Genomic DNA, 22,301 nt, shown 5'->3' on the forward strand with positions numbered 1-22,301 from the left:
TTTAATGGGAAGCCATTGGAGGCAGGAAAGTGATATGATCTGATTTACATTTTTAAATGATCACTTTGGATCTGCAGAGTATCTTAAAAGACATCTTTAAAATAAATACTAACGTGAATACACCAAGAGTACTAAAGATGCTAAGCAATACAATGCAAATCCTAAAGTAAAAATGGTGTTTCAAGATCATCCTGGCATGTATCTGGTCCTTATCCGCAGCACCCCAGAAAAGAAATAACCAGCTGAGACATTAACAGTATTTTTGATTATGTCCACAATCTGCTGTGTTTACCATTTCGTATAGGGATATTTACACTTAATTCCTTACCAAAATGAAAAATCATTTCCATAGGGAACTATAAATGGACACTTCATTAGATGTATTTCTGCTTTCCATGGGAATTCCCTGGCAGTCCAGTGGTCAGGACTCGACGCTTTCACTACCGAGGGCCCAGGTTCACTCCCTGGTTGGGGAACTAAGATCCCACAAGCCACGTGGCACGGCCAAAAAATTAAATTAAATTAAATAAAAAGAGGTATTTCTGCTTTCCACTATAGCCTTTTATTTTAAGCTTTGGAAAACCATGCTGTACCTGCAATTAGAAATTGCATTTTAGAAATACAAATGAGAAAAGGCTGATGTTCCTATTTGGCCAGCAGGTGTGGTACCAACACCATGGGACGCTTGGGGATGTGAAATGGAAATTGGCCGACCACAGTCCAGGTGCTTTTCTGCTTATTACAGGCCCAGCTCCAGGGGACCAGGCTCCCCTCTCAGTGAGTGATTTTTCTTTCTTAGCTTAAAAGAGAATTGGAACAATAAGTGATTTCCACTGTCTGTCTCTATGGCAACAGGTATCCTAATTTCACCTCTTAGATGGCAACTATACCTATTCACTGAATAGCTTTCAGTCCCTACTATTATGATGAAAAAATTGATTTCATGAAAAATGCTATTTAGGTTATAAGCAAACTTATCCCCCAGCAACCATGAAGTACAGTTTGTAAGATGTAAAATCATTCATAAGCAGAATATACTCTGTGGGCTTTTCTTCCTTTTCAGGTGTAGGATATTTATCCCCAACGTCTCTCTTCTAGTTGTTTTTGGACGATAAAATATTATTCTTTTCTTCCTTAATATTTATTTTTATTTAATTATGAAAATTAGTCAGGTTCATTGTAAATAGTTTGGCAAATACAGAAAAAATATAGAAAAGCATATCCAAGAAAATAAAACTCACTCTCCTTATTTAAAAATAATCACTATTAATATCCTGCTAGCATTTTAGATGTGTATACATATAAATACAACTTAAATGCTATAGTGTATATTTTTTTGTAACCAGACTCTTTCACCAAACATATTATGAGGAATTCTTCACATCATTAAGTATTCTAACATACAAATTATGAGGAATTCTTCACATCATTAAGTATTCTAACATACAATTTTAATGGTTTCAAAGGAGTCCATAATATGGCTTACTGTATTTTATTTAACTTATCCCTCTATGCTGACATTATTAACCATAAATGTTTATGCACACATCTATTGGCTTAGAATAAATCCCTGGATATGAAATACATGGATCAAATGGGATAAACATTTTAAATTATATTGCCAAATTTTCCCCCCAAATTATATCAATTTATTTTCCCACTGAAGGTAGATGGATAAGAGTATCCATTTCCTTAAATTCTTTATCAGAGGTACAGTTTTTAAAAAGAAAAAAAATTGCCAGTTTGATGAAGAGGGGAAGTATCTCATTATATTTCTTTAACATCTTTAATTTGAAACTTATTTTAAGGTTAAATATGTTTTTACATTTTCATTATTTTTTTAGGGTGAGGAGATATATAAATTGCCTGTTCACCTCTGAAGCAAAGACTATTTGTTGTCCCCTAATATCCACTCTACCTCTGTTTCTTAGTAACAGAAGACATGACTTTTAGTTGAGCACATAGTCGTTTAAAATAAAGACATTTCCCGTTTTCATTTGCAGCTAAGTGTATCTATGTGTCAACTCCAGGTAGGCAAATGTGATCTATGCTTTTTCAGAGAAACGTCCTTAAAGGGAGAGGATAATGCCCTCTTTTTCCTCTTCATCATTCCTGATGGTTAGAATGCAGATATTATGGTTGGAGCTTCAACAGCCACTTTGGACCATGAGGATGTGCTAGAGATGGTGGAGCAGAAAGCTAGAGGGAGCCTAGGTTCTTAAGAATTTTATGTAAGTGCCACCCTGCATGGCTGGTTTCCAGATTTTTATGTGAGAAAATAAAACTTTGCATTTTTAAGCCATGATTAGTTTGCATTTTTAGTTTGATGAAGCTGAACTTAATCCTGACTGATGTAGATTAAGATTTTTTTCCTCATTTTTTTTTCTCATTGATTTTTAAGTGCTCTTTCTATTTTAAGGTTATTTACACTTTACCTGGCACACATGTCACAAATTTTCCAGTGTTTCATTTGGTCCTAACTTTTTTATGGAATTAGGATATGCAGAAATACAGTTATTCTTAAATTTATTTGCTATTTAAATTCCATTATATATTCAGAAAAATCAGATAACAGTGTTAGCTTAGAAATATAAATTCCAGAGAAATAGTTTGTCTCAACCATCATAAGGCAGTACTGAGGCACAATTTTACTTCCTATAGGTATGCAATTAAATGGTTACATTGCAGGCTAAAGTCATTTAGATGATGAGAAATTGTGTATAGTTTTGAGGACTTAATCAATAATTCATTGCTTGCTAAAGCAGAGATTTTCCAGTTTTAATCTGTGGAGCTCTAGGTTCAAAGCATTGCCTCAGAGATCTCCACTGGGGCTTAGGTGGGGCTGAGTGGGCCAGCTCTGCCTGCCACTCCCAGTTGAGGTTTTAAAGGCAGTCACTCTGTGTTATTCACTGGGGTTCCACAAAAGAGCCCCTGCCATATGATTTCCTCCCAACACAGAGAAAAAAATAGAGAGTAACAATTTCCTACCAGATCATAGGCAGCCAGCATCTTTTTCTGCACATCTGGAATTGCCCCCAGAGGCTCCAGATGAGGAAAGTTGTCTTTCATCACAAGAGAGACGGAAGGAGTATTGTCACTGGTGATGAGCCGAGAGGACAGGGTCAACAGGCACTGCTTCAGACTGGCAATTGGAGGGAGTCCGCACAGTTCTTTAACAGACACTATGGCGTTCTGTGGGGAAGAAAACATGGAATTACACTTCTGACCACATGATACATCCCCCCCAGCATTTCTAGGTTTACACAAAAGTATAATCATTAAAAGTATACCCTTAAATACATATGAAATTTGAAGCAAACTGGATTATAACCAACCAAAAATGTTGAGATACGCATGGAGATAACACGCAGAGCTAATTCACAGCTACACTTCATCTTTCTCAGCTTTTAACAACTGCCACAAATATGCCACAAAGCAAAGCAGATTATGACCCAAGGCTACATAGTGCTTTTCAAAGCAGGGCTGTGGAATATTCTGGAATATCTGAAATGTTCTGGACAATGCACACAAATTAATATTGGCTGATCATGAATATCTTGTTAAATTTGTATCATGATAATCATAAAAGCATGTCAGTGGTTGTTCATTGGAGTGCATCTTCTTTGAGTTTTTCCCCTCAAGGTAGAAGGCTGCTATTACTCATCATACTCCTTTCACATAACCATCAGTGGTATTCCTTTGTCATCTCACCAGAAATGCACCTGACAGACACACATAATAAAACACATTTCACGTAAAGCTACATTTGTCCATGTGACAGGCGTTTAAAAGATTCATTTGAAATAGAAATTATGCCTACTAACAATGAACAATACCTAACCTAATGTGTGTCTCATGAATTTAGTGACAATGATGGTATTCATTTTTCTAGTAATTAGGCTCTAAATAATCCCAAACCAAAAGAAATTTGAGGTGAGATAAATTATCAGTACTAACTGGAAAAATTTTATCTATAGCCAACTCTCCTTATTATGTATTTTAAACACGTAATACATGCAAAGGACATATTCCAAGAATTATATAGAACTACATAAAATCTACTTCAAATATATAAAGTCAGGTGTAGAAATGACTTATAACTAATCTAACATAGGGGTTTATAATAGTTATAGAATTATGTCAGAAAAAGTCAGGTAGATAATGCTGACATTTGGAGCCTAATTTTAAAACAGCAGCCAAGGCAACCCACCACAAGTTATACATTTACAATCTAAGTATTTGTATGTGGTTTATATAATATAGTATTTTCTACCATTTTGGTGATTTAAAATTGATTTTAAACCCATTCCAGGATTCCTCTGTGAAATAATGTAAAAATAAAGTTTTCACCAAGTCATGGTTTGGCGTTCAGCATCACATGACTAAAAACCATGAATGATCATTGGGTTTTGGTGGTGGTTAATTCTGGATTTAAAGCTCAATATTCCTATTTATTAAATGCAATATTGGGAAAATTACTTAACCTCTTCAAGCTTGTTTTCTATTTTGAATGTAGGGATTTTTGGTGAAGGTTACTATAAAAATGTTAGTTAAAGGAACAGATAAAGTACATTGAAAAATATTCCTCTCCTGTTTTGCTCTCATACATAGACTCCTACTGCTTCTGCCAAACAACATCTTCTTGCACATTGCAGGAACTAAGCAAGCATTTGCCGTTTGATTGTTTCTTAGTAACATGAGCCTAGAATAAGCATATTAAATAGTCTTGAAGAAAAAAGTTTGCAGCCATCTCTGATTATAAGCATTAATGAAGGCAAGAAAACTGACACTGAATTCCTACATGCTAAGGCTGGGTAATTTACATACACTCTCATTTAATTCTCATAATAATCCTGTGATGTAATTATTACTATTTTTCTTACCTTATGAGGAGAAAACTGATGGCCAGATATCTGAAATAATTTGCTCAAGATCACACAGGGATAGAGTTTAATCCAGAATCCATGTCCTTTCAATTAAAGCACATTTCTAAGAGAAGACTAAATAGTTTTCAACAAGTTCAAGTGCTGAATGTTGTGTTTGTTTATTAGTCTTCTTTGTTTCGTGGAGGGTAATTTATTATTGTTGTGCACAAACAACTAAGACATCATCTAATAGGCATTACATTTGTTTTATATGACTTCAAATACCCTTATCTGCAAATATTTTACATGTATACTTATAATTAGTATGCATGTGTTTGTATATATAAAATTTTGTATGTTACATGCACATATAATATTTTATATTCTATTCTTTTCACGCTGTTTCATATACACATTCCCATATATCAATTTAGTTTTGTACTAGGAACATTTAATGGATATATAAAGCATTTTGCTACATTTATACTCCATTAGCTGGCTTAGTTCAGGCCAGATTTCAGGCCAGATTTAACATAGCATTCACCATTAGAAACATAAAATATATCTGTTTTACAGAAATAAAGTTACAGATGTAGAAAATAAACTTACAGTTACTGGGTGGGGGGAGGGATAAATTGGAAGATTGGGATTGACACATACACACTACTATATATAAAATAAATAACTTATAAAATAAATAACTTATTGACACATACACACTACTATATATAAAATAAATAACTCCCAACTGTATGTGTCAATTGGGATTGACACATACACACTACTATATATAAAATAAAATAAATAACTTATATATAAAAAAAATAAATAAATAACTACTGTATAGCACAGGGAACTCGACTCAATACTCTGTAATGGCCTGTATGGGAAAAGAATCTAAAAAAGAGTGGATATATGTATATGTATAACAGATTCACTTTGCTGTACAGCAGAAACTAACACAACATTGTAAATCAACTATACCCCAATAAATTATTTTTTAAATATCTGTTTTATCACAGGCAATTCAGCAGTACATGGGGTTACACATCCTCTGTGATAATTTTTTGAGGAATCAGATCATTAGTAAAACACAGTGTTCACTGGTGAGTGAGGGGTCAGAAGACTCAGGGGTAAGGGAGGACAGTATGGGATTTTTCCTACCTGCATATTTTCTCTCACATCTATGGCTTCTCGTAAGGGATGAACTGCTAGCTTAAAGATGTCGTCTATTGTTTTAAGACCGATATTCCTGAGCATGGTATACTCCCGAACTTTCTTCCCCATTCTCACTGAAAGGCTGCGCTTCTGTGGCTTTCCTCCTCCACTTCTATTAGTTATTGCTATGTGGACAAAAAGAGTCACGTGCTCCATGATGTCACCCACAAAGGAGCGGAGGGGAACATGCCGATATCCAGGCTGCAAACATTCAAACGGTATTGTATATTGCCCTATAAATTCATCCCCAATGTAGTCGTCATCGAGAACCACAAAACGGATCATGGCCAGCTCAGGCAGGTTCACTTGAAACTCAAATGTCTCATCAAAAATAGGATTATCACTGTTTTGCTGTACAGTTTTAGTTCTTTGTTCTGAACAGTCGGCTGGAATTCCATGTATCTCTATACACACGTAGGGATCTATGACATCCCCTTTGGCACAAGCTCCCTTGGGCTTTGGGAAGTTCTGACCACTGATGATCTTAATATGAAGCACTAGAGGAGACACCCCAGGTACAATGCCCTTTGTATTTGCACTGAAGTAAGAAACTTCATCTCGCATGATAGATGGCCTTAGAACATAACCACATCCTCCATTTTGAAGAAACCAGCCTGTGTGAAGGTCCATCATTGGACCCGGAGTCTGGAAATTCATTGCCACAATCTGACAGCCACAATTCCAAAAGTCCTGTGGATTCAAGTTACTGGAATCGATTCTCATGGCATTTGGATAGATTCGTGATAAGAACTTCTTATTATAATTTACAAAATCCTCTGGGTATTCATTTGCAATTCGGCTGGCCTCTGTTTCACTAAATGAACAAATCTCCCAATAGTTTTGGCTTTTCATAGATAGTTCAAAATCCCTGTACTGAACAGATTTACAGATAGACACCAAGTCAGAGAGCTCCCTACACAGCAAGATTTGTTTCTGCTCACCGTTGTAATCTACTGACATCCTTCGAGACATTTCAGCTTCTTCATCTTCGTCTGTAACTTCTCCTTCTAAAACATCTGGATCAGAAGGCAATTTCTTTCCTTTCACAATGATCATTCTTTTTAATTTTTCTGGTGATGGGAGGTAGGATTCCGACGGCAAAGGTGCTTCAGTATAGAGTTTACTGCCAAAGACCTTTTTCATCTGTTGAACCATTACCTTCTGCTGGGGTAGGGAGCAGTGATTCCCCAAGCAAAGAATGAGTGGGTACTCAGAAGCCACAAAGGCAAATTTATTTATCACCTCTATGACGCTTCGAAAGGAAAGGTGTGTTGTCATGTTATTTCGATTACAAAGGATTGGTTCATTGTCTGAACCATCATTTACATCAAGTTCAATGCTTCGACAGCCCATTTTCAAAGCTCTAACATATCCGTTAATGTCAGCCGGCCCCCTGAACTGGTCTTCTATGAGATAGGTGTTGTGAGAGGCGTTGATGTAATAGTGAGATAATGGCTGGGTCATATCTTGGGCAACCTTTTTTTGTTCAGGATCAAAAATGTCACATTCTGGTGACAGCAAATACTGGGTAAAGCCATCAATTGCAAGAAACCCTTTCTGACGTCCCTCTTCAGAAAGCTCATATCTCCGAATGATGTCCAAGCACATGTCCTCGGTGATATGGGTGACTCCTTGCTCAGCTTCTAAAAAAAGCATGAGATCATTGGCATCCAAATACTCTTTGTTTTTAGATATCTGTACAAGTAAGAAATACACTTCTGGCCTGGTGCAAAGTTCACAAAAAGCTTCACAGAACTCCTCTTCGGTCACTCGGGTGGTTAGCTTTTCTTTGCTCTTCTGGATTTCTTTAAACTTCAACCTGATCTTGGATTCCTTTAGGGTAGGGTTGAGTTGTTTTATTAACTCTACAGAGGTGTCTTCCAACATAATCCCATTCCCATCGATATCTGCTGCTTCAAACACCTTTTTCAGCCACATAAACCTTGGTGTGTTCTGGTTGCCCTCCATAAAATCAAGGGGTTGCTTACTTCGAGAAACCAGATACCGTAACCCTGACACCCAGATGTTTGCTACATCTGCTGAATTGGCAACTAGGTCCAGAGACTCGTAGTTTTCCCCGTGGAGTATGGAAAAGGCACAGTCCTCACAAATCTGGTCAGCAAGGCCATTGTTTCTAAATGTTTCTGTGTTCTTCCCCAGTCGGATCTCTTTTATGGCAGAAATATCAAGCTTAGCTTTCTCAAGGTCTTTCTTGGAAGGTTCCCAGCGAAGAGCTTGGAGGTCTGTGTCCAGAGTGAAAAAACGGTTGTAAATGCGAGAATTTGGCCGTACTTTCTTCAGTTCACAGCCAGCTTGCATGAAGCTGATGCAGTCGCTCGCACTACTGATTTTCTTTTCTGATGGCATGCTGCTGAAAGACACGGTTTTCTTTCTTCCACCACATTTTTGGTTTGCAGGATCCTGTAAAGCAATTTGAAAATAATGAGTCAATTTCCTTAAGAAAATAGACAAATTCAATAACACTCTATGAGCGCCTCAGACTCCATTCAGCTATTACGATTATTTGGACAGGAGCTAGCCTAAATTTTACCTTTTCACTGTTTCAGAAAAGAGAAATTGCCAAGAAAATTGATACTATTAAGTTCAGGAAAGAAACTTATTTTTCCAACACCTGTGTGTTCTTTGAAATAAAATCAAGTATTAAGTTAACTACAAATCACTCTTATTTGTTCATTAAAGTAGATTTCCTAAGATCCTCTACCTCTTGGTATTTTGACAACCTTGCTCATGTCCCTATAGATATATGGAAGAAATAAAGCTGGATTTCTTTAAAATGTTTCTCTCATTTACACTTTGCAACAGTTTAATTTTTATACTTAAAACTAGTTCAAATAAAAGATTTTTACCTTAACATGCATTACATCAAAAAGGGCTTACAATATAGCTTAACTAAAAAAAAAAAAAATCACTTTTTTTCCTCAAATTATTTTGAAGAATAAAGGCAACTTGAAAGTCAGATTGAGAGCTAACAATAGACAAATGACTCTCACCTGAGCAATTTTTCAGACACAGGTAAACAATTTAAATGAACATTTATGATAGAGTTGCCATAGGATCCAGCAAAAGATGAAAACTCTAATTTGAAAAGATACATGCACCCCAATGTTCATAGCAGCACTATTTACAATAGCCAAGACACAGTAGCAACCTAAGTGTCCATAAACAGAAGAAGTGATATGTATACAATGGAATATTACTCAGCCATAAAAAAGAATGAAATGATGCCATTTGTAGCAACATGGATGGACCTAGAGATTATCATACTAAGTGAAGTAAGTCAGAAAGAGAAAGACAAATACCATATGATATGCCTTATATGTGGAATCTAAAATATGATACAAATGAACCTATTTACAAAACAGAAACAGATTCACAGATGTAGAAAACAAACTTATGATTACCAAAGGGGAAAGGGAATGGGAGAGGGATAAATTAAGAGTTTGGGATTAACAGATACAAACTACCATATACAAAATAGATAAACAACAAGGTCCTACTGTATAGCACAGGGAACTATATTCAATCTCCTGTAATAAATCATTATGAAAAAGAATATATATATAATAATATATGTAATATATATCTGAATCACTTTTCTGTACACCAGAAACTAAGACATTGTAAATCAACTATATTTCAATAAAAAAATAAAAATAAATGAACATTATGAGATTCACACCTACATTTCAGTATAATGCTATTAGCAGCCACTGTGTAAAACCAAACAGAAATATGAATGGCTCAACTAATTTTTGAGGTTCTTCCAATGTGAATTAAATTTCAAAGCCTTTTGCCATAAGATTTCACAGGGAACACTTGCATCTTACCTTTTACCCATTTCTGTAAGTGTCCTTGATTCTTAGTCTCACAGAGTCCCAATTTCCTCAGCCCACTTAGCCCTTCCCTGAACAACAGGGCATCAAACTTCATCTGCGCAGATTAGTGTATTTTAAGCAGGTGAATTTCTTGTGGCTATTTCCGTCTTGGGTGTGTCTAGGTCTTTTCACCTATTGTCTTTTCTAAATTTCAGGTCCAGTCCTCTGGACACTCATAATCATAAGACGATGTATTTCATCTTAGTTCTGGACCATCCACTGTGTCTCTCACTCCCAATTCATTTGCACTGAATATCTGAACAATGCCACTTAAAACTGGATTTTTCTTTACACTTTCTTCTGTTCAGACCATAGACTCAAATTAACAATGCTCCCAATCATATTATCAATTCAGATAATTCTCCCAGGAACAAATTTCCTAAAAGTACCTTAGTGCATGTTTAAAGTGCCCAATTTTATAAAGCATATCAAAGAGGCAGCAAAGTATAGAGAGCAAAGGGCATGGTCCTTAGGGTAGAAATAACTAGTCTCCAGTTGGTATTACTCCACTCACTAGTGACCTTGGGTAAGTTACTTAGCCTCTCTGAATCTTAATTTCTGCTTTTAAGTAGGAACTAATAATCATTATATATAATAGAGCATTACTGTGAGACTCAAAAGAGAAAATGTTCATGAATATTCTTTGTAAGGTTAATCTTTTTGAAGGGAGAGGAACATTTCATCATACACCTGGTCTCTGTAGGGCTTTCAGTAGGCACCGACCAGGATATTGGGGGTTATCCAGAAGTTGATTCATTCCTGACCTATGAGCATTTAAGACAGATCTTCAGTGAAAAACTGAAAATGTTTAAAAACAGCCATATGATATTACTATTTTAAACACTGAAAAGTGTAGCCAAAGTAATCTAGGCTGTTTCCTTCAGGCATTCTTTTAAAACAGGTTAGAATCTCTCTTCTAGGGTATCATTTAATTGTGGTCTTGCCTGTAAGAGTCTCCCTATCTTATGATTCAGAAAAAGGCAGGATGATTTATTATTCAATTGACTGAAACCTTGCCTGTGAAAAAGAAACAAAATTTGCTTTAGTTATGGGATGTAGGTGGGGTGATTCATTAACTCAAATATATGTCTGATCTTCAAGTGACAAAGATATAAATTACTCAATTTAGATTAGAGGATATTGTCTCTTGGTGCCCTGGCATTTAAGAACTTAGCCCCTGCTTTCCCAGAGAGTTGTTATTTTTAATTATCCCACAGTGGTCAATTTCCTCATCTTTAAGTTAAAAAACAACCATAAATCTTCAGCTGTGTATATGCAGATGCACTATTAGAACACATTTAAATTTGTCACAGCCCACATGCTCAGAAATATCAGATGTTTGTGTGTATTTTTCCACATCATCAAGGCAAGAACCTAAAGGTATTGCTGAGATGGGATTAATCTAACAAGTAAAATACTGAAGGAAACTGTGAATTGTGATGGTAAATTAGACTGTGACTCAGCTTTTAAAGCTACTGTTTCACTAGACTATTGAGAGCTTTCACATTAAATATTATTTTTATATAAGCAGATCATATTCCAAATAAGATGATTGTCAACAGAATTATAAAACCTCTAATAGTGTATAACAAAGCTTAAATGGGAAATCAGTGTTCCTCCGAATGCATGTATATATTTCCTCTACCCTATGCATGGTATTATACCATCCTTCTCCATGGTCTAAGTGCCAATCTTGACTTCAGCCACTATTTTTTGAGAGCAAAACTACTGCTGTCAGAATAGCTTTCTCTTATAAGCCTCTCTTCTTTGTGGTGATATTGCCTCATATCAAGACTTTCTCTCCTAGTAAGATAAGTCTTCAAGAAATAAATGTTTTATATCTACCCTACAAAAGAATCCACCTGCCTTGTAATGCTTATTTCTTGCCTTGACATGCAACTTTTACATGATTATAAAACTTAACCTAAAATGCTTTAAAACTCGGAACCAGTGGAAAAGATAACAATCTTTAGGTTGTCGTCTCACAAAGGACAAAATCCAAAGTTATTACAAGCCCCCAAATGAGCAAATATATATACTTTATATATATAAGATAGAGAGAGAGCCATAGTACATATGAACAAATAGTTTGCTGTTGACTAGAGCCAAGATTATTTATATTCAAAATATGCCGGAAAAGTTTCAGGACTCTGATGTTTCTCTACGTCTGTTCTTTCAATGGTGAAGCTATGCATTAGCTCTGAAAAGTTGGCAGAAGGGGAGATGGAAACTGTGTTAGAGTGGACGGGGATGACAGGCTACTCCAAATCTCTTTCTGAGCTTCTTCACCACCAAGGCCTCTTTGCTGAGCCCTACACCCCTCTGTAGTTCCCTCAAGATGATCTTAGCAGATTGATGGTGGGAAAGGAGTACTATTCTAATAAACAGACTGGGGGTATCTCCAACTGAAGAAAATTAAAGTACTGGTTATAGATCTTCCTGTTGATAAACACACCAAAAAAAATTTGATGATGAAAAAAGAGCAAATCCATTGCAGTTATCTATATATTAGGAAGACAGGTACTTCTGGCACTTTCCAAGAGAAACCAAAGTTTGTTTTTAGTTCCGGTGTGCTCTTGCCAGTTTCTAGCTCATGAGATGATTGAATTGACTCCAATGACCATAAGGTCATTATTATAAGGAGATTATTATAAGGTATGAGAACTTGACATTTATTTCAAAGCTAAATTTCCTCACTCTGGAATGAAAAGAAGAGGCTAGAGTACAAATTCCTCCTCCCCCCAAAATTTTTTCTTAGAGCAGCTTACAAAATAAAAAGTATGAACAGCACATTGTGATGCCTCTATCCCCTAAATTAAAGCTTAGCCTAATATTCTAGTGGGGTCCAAAAATTCGTCAGGCGTTGAGCTCCATTTTTTCTATCTCCTAACGTTTTGTGTTTAAGTTTCCAAATTATAATTTCACAAGAAGGGATCACATTTAATCAAGTTATATAATAAATAAACCAAAGTGTGTTTATATGTTCTCTGAACATTTCCAGATAAGACCTTACATTTGGATCTACTGTCTTCTTAAATTAATCAATACTCTACACGAAGGATTTAATCATCAGAACCAAGAAGAGTCTCATAAACTGGCAAAGCAACAGACAAATGTTTTAGTCTTTTACTAAAACAGTACAAGACATTGATTTGTCTATGAACACTGTTTCTAATATATGCATATCAAAGATAATTTCTATCTAACCTCCTGATATAAGGGTTGATGTCTAATCTTAAGAATAATTTCAAAATATTAGGGGAAAATGGTCAAATGTTGTTCTAGTTTTTTTTTAATTTTTCATTATTTTCTACAATACTGTTGCTTATACACTCTTAGGAGTAGGGTACCAGTCATGATCACATGAGATTCCCACACAAGAGTAAAGGCTTTATAGCTCCCTAAACATGTTTTATTAAACTAAATTTGGGGGAAAATGTTCAGATAAATCGAATTAATAAACCTGTTTCCATAAGTTCCCATTGGCATTTGCTCTCTGAGCCTAACAAGATAAGATATGCTGCAAGTTTCTTAACAAAACTCAGCAAACGAAATCATTTTTCATCAGAACACACTCATAAGCCCCAGAGAGAACTCTGCTTCTTCAATGAAAGCACAGTTTTGAGTCTCAATAATGAATTATTTCAATATAATAATTTCAAAAAAAGTGTACTAAAGCAGCACAAAAATGTGAATGTACCCAATGCCATAGAACTATACACTTAAAAATGGTTAAAATGGTAAACTTTATGTTATGCCTATTTTACCACAAAAAAAGAACATATTGAAGCACTGTACAAAACCTTAAGAGTAAAGGAAACATACCCAGGTTTCCCTACCTCTGACCTGATAAGCATGTTTAAACATCTAATTGTAATATAATGTATTCCTTCCATGGTTTTTTTTTTTTTTTTTTGGTAAGTTGTTATTAACTGAATGACGATTCTTTGTTAAAACAGAACAAATTTACAAAAACGTTTAGAATGGCAATCAAAACAGCAGGTGTAAAACTGTGATTAGAAAGAAACTTATTTCATAATACAGAAATCCAGCTACAGAAATGCAGATACACTAAAGTGACATTTGCTTTTCTTTTTTAGTAAAAGGGGGGGGGAACATTTATTTTTGAATAGTTCTCTTAAGAAAGTCTCCGCATAAAAATTTAATAGACTATAACTAAAAGGCAAGCAAAAATATAGCACATAAATCTTATTTTCACCATAAGGAGCCTATCTTTTTCTTATAGACAACCTGTGAACTATAACTCTATACTAATAATATTCATTCTGGTTTTATGAACTTCCAAGCAAAATTCAGAAAAGGTTTAGTTGATACATGAAACCTTCAAAGGATTGTAGACAATATAATCTAGGACCCAAATGAGCCCCAACAGTGGATGCTGAGAGGCCTTTGGTCTCCATTCTTCATTCATTCATTCAACAAACAATGATAGGTACCTACTTCATGCTAAGAACTAGCACATTTAAGAGTTTTGAAGAAACTGATAAAGTCTGACTTTTATCTTAAATAGATCACTTTGGATGCGCACTAGAAGGATGTGATATGGACAAAACTGAAGATGGTGCAGTAGGTAAGCAGCATCAAAGGAAAGAGATGGTGATGGCCTGAGGTAAATAGCTAATAAAAGGAAGGGTGAGAAGTGTGAAGTATCAAGAAATTGGAGGTAAGATCAGAAGTTCTTGATTCAGTCTAGGATGACTCCTAGGTTTCTGATTTGAATGAGATGTGAACGGAAATATTGCTAAAAGAGAGGAAATACAAGGAGAGGTAAAGTTGAAAATGAAGTAGGTTTACTTCGGGTTATGGTGGATTATAGATGAGTATGGGCCACCTAGGTGAAGAGGCTGGGCAGAGGAGAAGACCCAAAGGGAAAAAAAGGCTAAGGGGTAAGAGAACCAGGGGTGTGAATCTCACAGGAACCAAGGAACAGATTTGAAGGAGCAAGTGTTAGAAAATAAGATGTTAAAGTGGCTTATTGGATTCAGTCATCAAGATATTTACTGGTAACTTTAATAAGAGAATGTCTTATGTTGCCTTCAAAATGGTGAGGATGGTGACAGGGGTGAGAGCCAAACTGCAGCCTGAAAAGAGTTGAGAGCAAAGGGTTCCAGGAAAGCGGAAGAGCAGGTACAAAAGTCCTTTGGTGGGAAAGATGGTCAAGGTAACTACAGTATAATAAGTGAGGGGTAGAGAGGCCCCAGATGAGAAGGAAACAACAGGCAGAGACTGAGAGTGATAGGCCAAGAGAAGGCTACCCTCACAATGCTGGCTTTATTGACTTATATTGGTGATAGCTCAAGGAATGGAATCCAAGTCTAATGTATACATTAGATGTGCATAATGTGTGTCATATATACCTATATTTAAAGTATCGTGTCCAATGCGTCTATGCCCAAATCCACAACCGTACCTGGCAGTCAGGCACTCTGGAAAAAACCCAGCCCCCGACACAAGGCCTAACTCTTCCCACAAAACTCCAGGAGTTGGGGATGGTGGTATCGTCACTACATCTGTTGCCTTCAAGTTTCAAGTAAGGGAAGGTTGCAACTGTAGAATTACACCGTTTTTTTCACATTGAAATTTCCAAAGTTATTCTCTCACAGTAAACTCAAATTACTTAATGCAACGTCACAAACAGGTGATGTCACTTACTTATGATGGGCACCATGTGACCCACCTGATGTCACTGTGTGGGACAGTGGGGGTGGAGGTCCTGATGGGCATTGCTGAGAAGTGGCTGAAGCCTGACCCAAGCTCTGTGAACCACGGGCTCTCCCTGGTGGCTCTCACTAAGCCTAGTTGGTAAGAAGCTGAATTTTCTTATCCATAAAGTAAGTGTTCATTCTCTACACCATCTTATAATTCAAGAGGATTCATTAAAGGCAATGTGTGAAGTTATTCACGCACATATCTCTCGCCAAATTAAGTTTTATGTCTGTATTTAACGTTACATTTAATTTATAAAAGGTGATCCATTTAATAAAATGCACTAAAGCCATCCCCTTTAGGAAACCTACTCCACTGTGTACATACCACGGCTGTGTTATGAAATTCACTGAATTATAGGAAGCCGGAGACCCTCTAAACATTCTTTTAAATGACATCTCTTAAATGACCCTCCTCACTTGAAAACAAAAATTGTTGATTTTCTAAAGGCAAAGATGGAATAAAATGTAGAAAGAGTCTATTTCAGCGTGGGTTCTTAGTACCTTTGATTTGTTTTGTTTAACGGAGGAAGCTTTCTGCTGTGCTATATCTCACTGCGATCATTCACTCATTAGAATTCATTAAGACATTACTGTAAATAAAAGTGGTTATCTCAAGTTCTTCTGCTGTATGGTTTCTACCCAGTTAGGGTTTTTCTGCAAGTATAATTCTCATCATGCATGTTCCATGCATTAGTTCAAAAGACAGCATTCACTTATGCAAAGATTAACTGAACACATACTATGTGCTAGACACCATCCCAGTGATTAGTGCTTTAAAAATTATTAGTCCCAACACTAATGGCACCTGGAATAAATGCTTTCTTTCCATCACACACAGGTTTTTATAACCGATGAAATTTGTAAGTAGAATAATGACAAAATCTTCAAATTTAATAAATCAAACAAAGCATATAACGAATGCTTCTAAATAAATAAAAACAGCTTTAAATAACATTGAGGATGTTTGAGAACCAAAACCACAAAGGGGCACAAGAGCTGGTGAGGTGATATTTAAAAGGGAGTACTGGTAATTAAGTACAGTTAAGTTACAGCTTTATCACTAGGGCATTTATCTAGATACTTAAAATTGGACAAGAAAAAAATTAAGCTTTGAAATGTTCAAAATCTATAAAGGTCTTAGTTAAAATAATTTTTAAATTATTGCCACTTAACAAGAAAACAAATATGGTTTTCACATGGAGCTACACTGTAATTTTATGCCATGAGAAAAAATCTTAAATTACATAGCCCTACCTGTGACTCCATTATTCCCAGATGTTCTAGAAAGACCTTGCCACTAACAGTGTGGCTAGTAAGAGTTTGCTGCAGGAACCCAGAAGATGACATCAGTGGGTTTAGTCACACCAAAGTCCTGTTGCCAGGTTCTCATAGTAACTGCTAATAGACTGCAAAGCACATTATTAACAACAATAGTACTGGATTTTCAATAGGTTAACGTTTTTATAATGCCTCCTAAAATAACTGGAATAGCAAAATCAAGATTAAAGAGGCACATTCTATCAGTTTCATTTTGCAACAAGAGGCTTCTTTATTCTCTAGAGCATAATGAGTGGCACAGGCTAAAAAGGCTTTGGTTTGAAATTTTTAACACAACTGGGAAGAAACCAACTCAAAGGAATGGTAACAATAACAGTAAATCATACCAAAGTATCCTTTCTGGCTCACAATTTTAGGAACGCTATATCCTGATTTATATATTTTAAATGTTATTTATGATGTTTGTTCAATAACAGTGGACTAAAGGTGAAGGATTACCACTGCTTGAACTTTTTTCTATATACCTTCATCCCTGTGATTCATTCAAGAGGCAACATCATAAACCTAATGAAAAATCTCTGACCTTTCATTGCAGATCAATGCTCATAGGTAAAATCAAAGACTATTCACCTGTTTGGAATTTTTTTCACCTGTACAGAAATTAAGTCCATATAGGTGAGGAGATCTGGCCACAGAGGAAACCAGGTCGATATTGACTTTGGAAGCCCGTGTCTCCAGACGTCCGATCATTCCATTGTGCCATTGATTCTTGCCGTTTCTGTTTTGCCCACAGAATGAGGGCACAAACCCTGCTATTGTTTATTGTGAAACCTCACTAACTGATGGACTTTCTATTTTCAACTCTTATTTCCCCGCAAGTCCACGAGCATAGATGTTCCTTTATAGTGCCAACTGCCTTTTTGGGAAAGGCTTGTTTCTCACTTAAATCTCACCAATCTCCTCTTGCATCCTTCACAGTCCACTACTTTGTATACAGTAGTGGTACAAGGTACATCAACACTCCCATTTTTCTAGTCAAAAACATGATGTTTTCAACTAATCCAGTTGCTACATGAAATGCATGGTTTTGCTTATTGTAAGTCCCAGGAGAATATGGTACAGTACTGTGTCTTAGCAGCACCAATATGAACAAAATGAAGTGGACACAAATAAAGGTCATCTGACAATTATTCAGTGGCTTCTGAAGAATGACATGCTGCTATCAATCCTATTCCCCTAAGACAGATGTCCACCTCACACTCAAAAACACTACATTTAAAATTTATCAGTAGCCTGTGCAACTCTCAGCAGAGGTGCCAAGAACCAAGTGGGCCTGGAGACTGAGATATGATTCTGTCCTTCATCACAAGACTCCCTACACAGCAGGCTCAGGAATCCTGGCTGAACTTATGCCAGAGCCTACTTTGTTGTTTCTGGTGTGAGGATTAATCAGAGGTGCTCTTTATAGAAGGCAACATGTCATGGTCCCTATAAAAAGAAAGTCTGTAATGAAGAATATGTAAATGTATGCTTTTATTTTTTTTAAGATTTTTTTTTGATGTAGACCATTTTTAAAGTCTTTATTGAATTTGTTACAATATTGCTTCCATTTTATGTTTTGGCTTTTTGGCGGTGAGGCATGTGGGATCTCAGCTCCCCGACCAAGGATCGAACCCACACCCCATGCATTGGAAGATGAAGTCTTAACCACTGGACCGTCAGGGAAGTCCCAATGTATGCTTTTAATACCTATCTTGCTAACACATCTCTTTCAGTGTATTGTTGTAGAGATTAAATAGAATGCCCTAATTATTTCGTAGGTATAACTGTATAATCAACACTTAATTAGGGCATCCATCAGAAATTGATACATGATTAGGGAGGCATTTAAACCTATGCATAATTTTTTTTCATTCCAACTAAGTTGCACATTTACTTAAACTACATTATCTGAAAAATTAAAATATCAATAGGAATGGAACATTATTAAATATAGTTCATGTCAAAAATGTTCCTGAAAAATGTTTGCATTTTCCTTTGTGTGCTAAATAACCAGTTCACAGAATAGTTTCTGCTTCATTTTGACTTTTCAATTTTTATAATATTTACCATCAAATATGAGGCACCAACATATTATCTACATTGATTTCAGTCACTTTGGAATTTAAACGTATTCTCCAGTCATCTAGATTTGCAAAAAACATATTTAAAACTGAAAAGGAAATGCCCAATATGTTTCAACACTATGTAAGTTCTACCATTTGTTATCATAGGGTGTTATTGGAGCTGAGTTTCAGAAACAGATGTGATTTATAAAAATAAAATCATGTAGAATTTGAAAGTTTCTAGGAGAGTAGATCTTAAAAGTTCTCAACACAAGAAAAACAAATTTTAAATATGTGTGGTGATAGATGTTAACTAAACTTATTCTGGTAATTATGTCACAATATATAAATATATCAGATCATTATGTTGTACACCTAAAACAAATACCATGTTATGTGTCAATTAAATCTCAATTTTAAAAAAGAAAATCATTCAGAGTTATATTAGCTTAAGTGGAAATAAGGTTATAGTCAGCCTTGCTACAGAGCATAAAGATGAATTAATGAAATAGAATTTGAAAAATGGTCAAATTCCAGGAATTCATGATTTTCTGTGCAACATTTGTTAGGGACAAGATTTCAGACTATATACATCATTTATATATTCCAATTGGAGTAAATATAAAATATATAACTATCAGTGGTATTTCTTAGAGATAGAATCAGTGCCATTGTACTATATAGAAATAAACATGTTTAGGTTTCTCATTAAGAGAAAAAAATCTTACAAGAGATTTAAAAACAATAAATTTACTTTATAAAAACATCTTGTAAATGTGTGTGACTCGGGACATGAAGATTAAATGTCAATTTTATAAAAGTATAATTCTATTGAAACCTAAAATACAATTCATTTGTAGTCTAAATCCATTTTTCTCTACACTCAGGGAAGTCTAGTCTACTACTTAATAAATAAATGTATATCATAACTAATGGACCATTTCTTGCATTTGCATTAAGTTTTACAGATTCTAAAATTTATACTTAAGTTATTTTAAGCTTCCCAGTTGAATATTTCTTCTGTAATAGATCCCTAAGAGCAATCTCTAAACTTTGTATAAGGTAGATCCCTGAATCACATATAAAATAGAACATCAATTCTCTGACCCAATGCAATGTAAAAACACATCCTTAATATTTTTTTTCTCTTATGATAATAATAGAATATGTGGCTTCAGTACTTGTTACCATAGAGATGTAAAATCTTTGACTCAAATAGCTAACTTGACTTGAAAATCAAGATGAATCTGATTAAAGGTTTCAAGTTTTATCCATAACTTCTGGAATGGGTTAGTAGCAACTAACACTTTAATCCTTACTGTATTACCTCTCTTTAACTGAATATCGGCATCTGTCCACGTACAACAAACAGATGGCAGAACTCAGAGAATGTGTATTCTCAGCACAGAGCCTCATTTAGGGTGAAGGCTCCCTGGTTAAAGCTATTGTCTGAATTTAGAAAAATGTAAAAGGAAAGTATGTAAGGACTGTTTTTATTTGAGATAATAAAACTCAAAGTCCATAAACACCTTACTTACAGAAATTACTGAAATAATTAAATTTCTTCTCCCCACAGCATTTGGGTTGGGGGCTAATGGATTTTAGTGTCACGATCACCACCTACCTGTATGACTTTGTGACAGGCAAAAAGGTCTATATCTATTGTTCTTATTTATCAGAATAATGTAATAATTTCTGCCTAATTCATACAGCTATCTCAAGGATCAAAGGAAATAAAGCATGCTAAAGCACTTTGAAAAGCATAAAACTCCAAAACAGTGAATTATAGATCCATCTTATTTATTAATATAAGTAAAATATGGCAATATATTAAAAGAGTAATCAATTTTTCAAAAAGTCAGGTTTATTCCAGGGATATAAGAATGTATCAACATTAAGCAAGCCATCAATGTAATTCAATAAATAAATAGATTAAAAGAGAAAAACAATACGATCCTACCTATAAATTCCTCAAAGGCAATAAACATTAATTCCAAAGAAAACTCTCACTAAACTGAGAAAAGAAGATAACTTCCTTCACATGATCAAAATCCTATTTCAGAACCCTAGAGGAAACATCATACAAACTGGTAAAGATTTAGAAGAATTCTCATTAAAATAAAAAATGGAAACAAAAGGCTACTATATTACTCTATATTTTAACATAATTCTGGGTACTTAAGCCAAAGCAATAAGGCAAGGATAAGAAATTAAGCATAAAATATTGTAAAGAAGGTGAAAGATCATGACTAGTTGCAGAGAAGATAATTATTTACCTAGAAAATTCAAAATGATCAACTGAAAATTATTAGAAATAATAAAATTGATGGTGGCAAAATAAAATATTAATGTAAAAAATTAATAGCTGTCTTATACAATAATCTGCTTCTAAATGTAATGGCAGGGATGGGTAGAAGTGAGAGGAACACATTCAAATTAACAACAGATATTGTAAACAAGCCAAGAATAAACTTAACAAGATATGTGCAAAAATTATATATAGAATTTTATTTCATTTAAAGTTGAAAAAGAAGGATCAAGTAAATGAAAACATAAAAGTTGCTGGAAAGATAATATTGGTAAAACTCAAATTCTCCACTAAGCGGTAGACAAATACAATAAAATTCTGATGAAAAGCCTGGTGGGATTGTTTCAAGGGGTGGGGTGGAAGTGGCATTTCAAATAATGAAGGAAACAATATATTATTCAATTATTAGTGTTGAAAAATTCACTATTCATTTGAACAAAAAATATAAGTAGATTTCTGTTTCATGCCAGGCCAAAAAATTATTTTAGATGGATTAAAGATGAAATAAAGCATGGAAGTACTAGAAAAAATGTAACCATATATTTCTATAGTTTTGGGGTGGGGAAGATCTCTTCTTAACAAATAAATCAAGGCCACAAGCCATAGAGGAAAAGGCTGATGGAAATGAGCACATTAAAACTTTGTCCAAATTTTTAAAAAAATCTCAAACTGAAAAATATTTGATATATATTTCTTGATTTATAAAAAGTGTTCGCAAACTAATTTTGGAAAAGACAAATTCACAAAATTATACAACCACTTCAAAATTAATGAAAAGATGCTCAAACACAAATACTTATAGGTACTATAAACACACAAATAAAATTATTACTTTTGCATATCAAATTATCAAAGGTTAAAAAATGTGAGGTTATGGGGAAATGGGAATTTTGTTAAATATA

General features: G+C 34.9%; 1 protein-coding gene across 1 annotated transcript in view; it reads right to left on the reverse strand.

The window, feature by feature from the left end:
* Window positions 1-22,301, reverse strand: part of PLCL1 (phospholipase C like 1 (inactive)) — a 385,144-nt gene that overhangs the window by 63,953 nt on the left and 298,890 nt on the right. The window contains exons 4-5 of the mRNA XM_082659029.1: window positions 6,030-8,504; window positions 2,989-3,192 (exon numbers count right to left, since the gene is read on the reverse strand). Of these exons, the coding sequence (XP_082515155.1) occupies window positions 2,989-3,192; window positions 6,030-8,450 (2,625 nt within the window). The 5' untranslated portion in view covers window positions 8,451-8,504. The remainder of the gene's footprint in view (window positions 1-2,988; window positions 3,193-6,029; window positions 8,505-22,301) is intronic.

Source organism: Grampus griseus, assembly GCF_964374135.1.
Source record: "Grampus griseus genome assembly, chromosome: 7".
In the NCBI taxonomy this organism is placed as follows: Eukaryota; Metazoa; Chordata; class Mammalia; order Artiodactyla; family Delphinidae; genus Grampus; species Grampus griseus.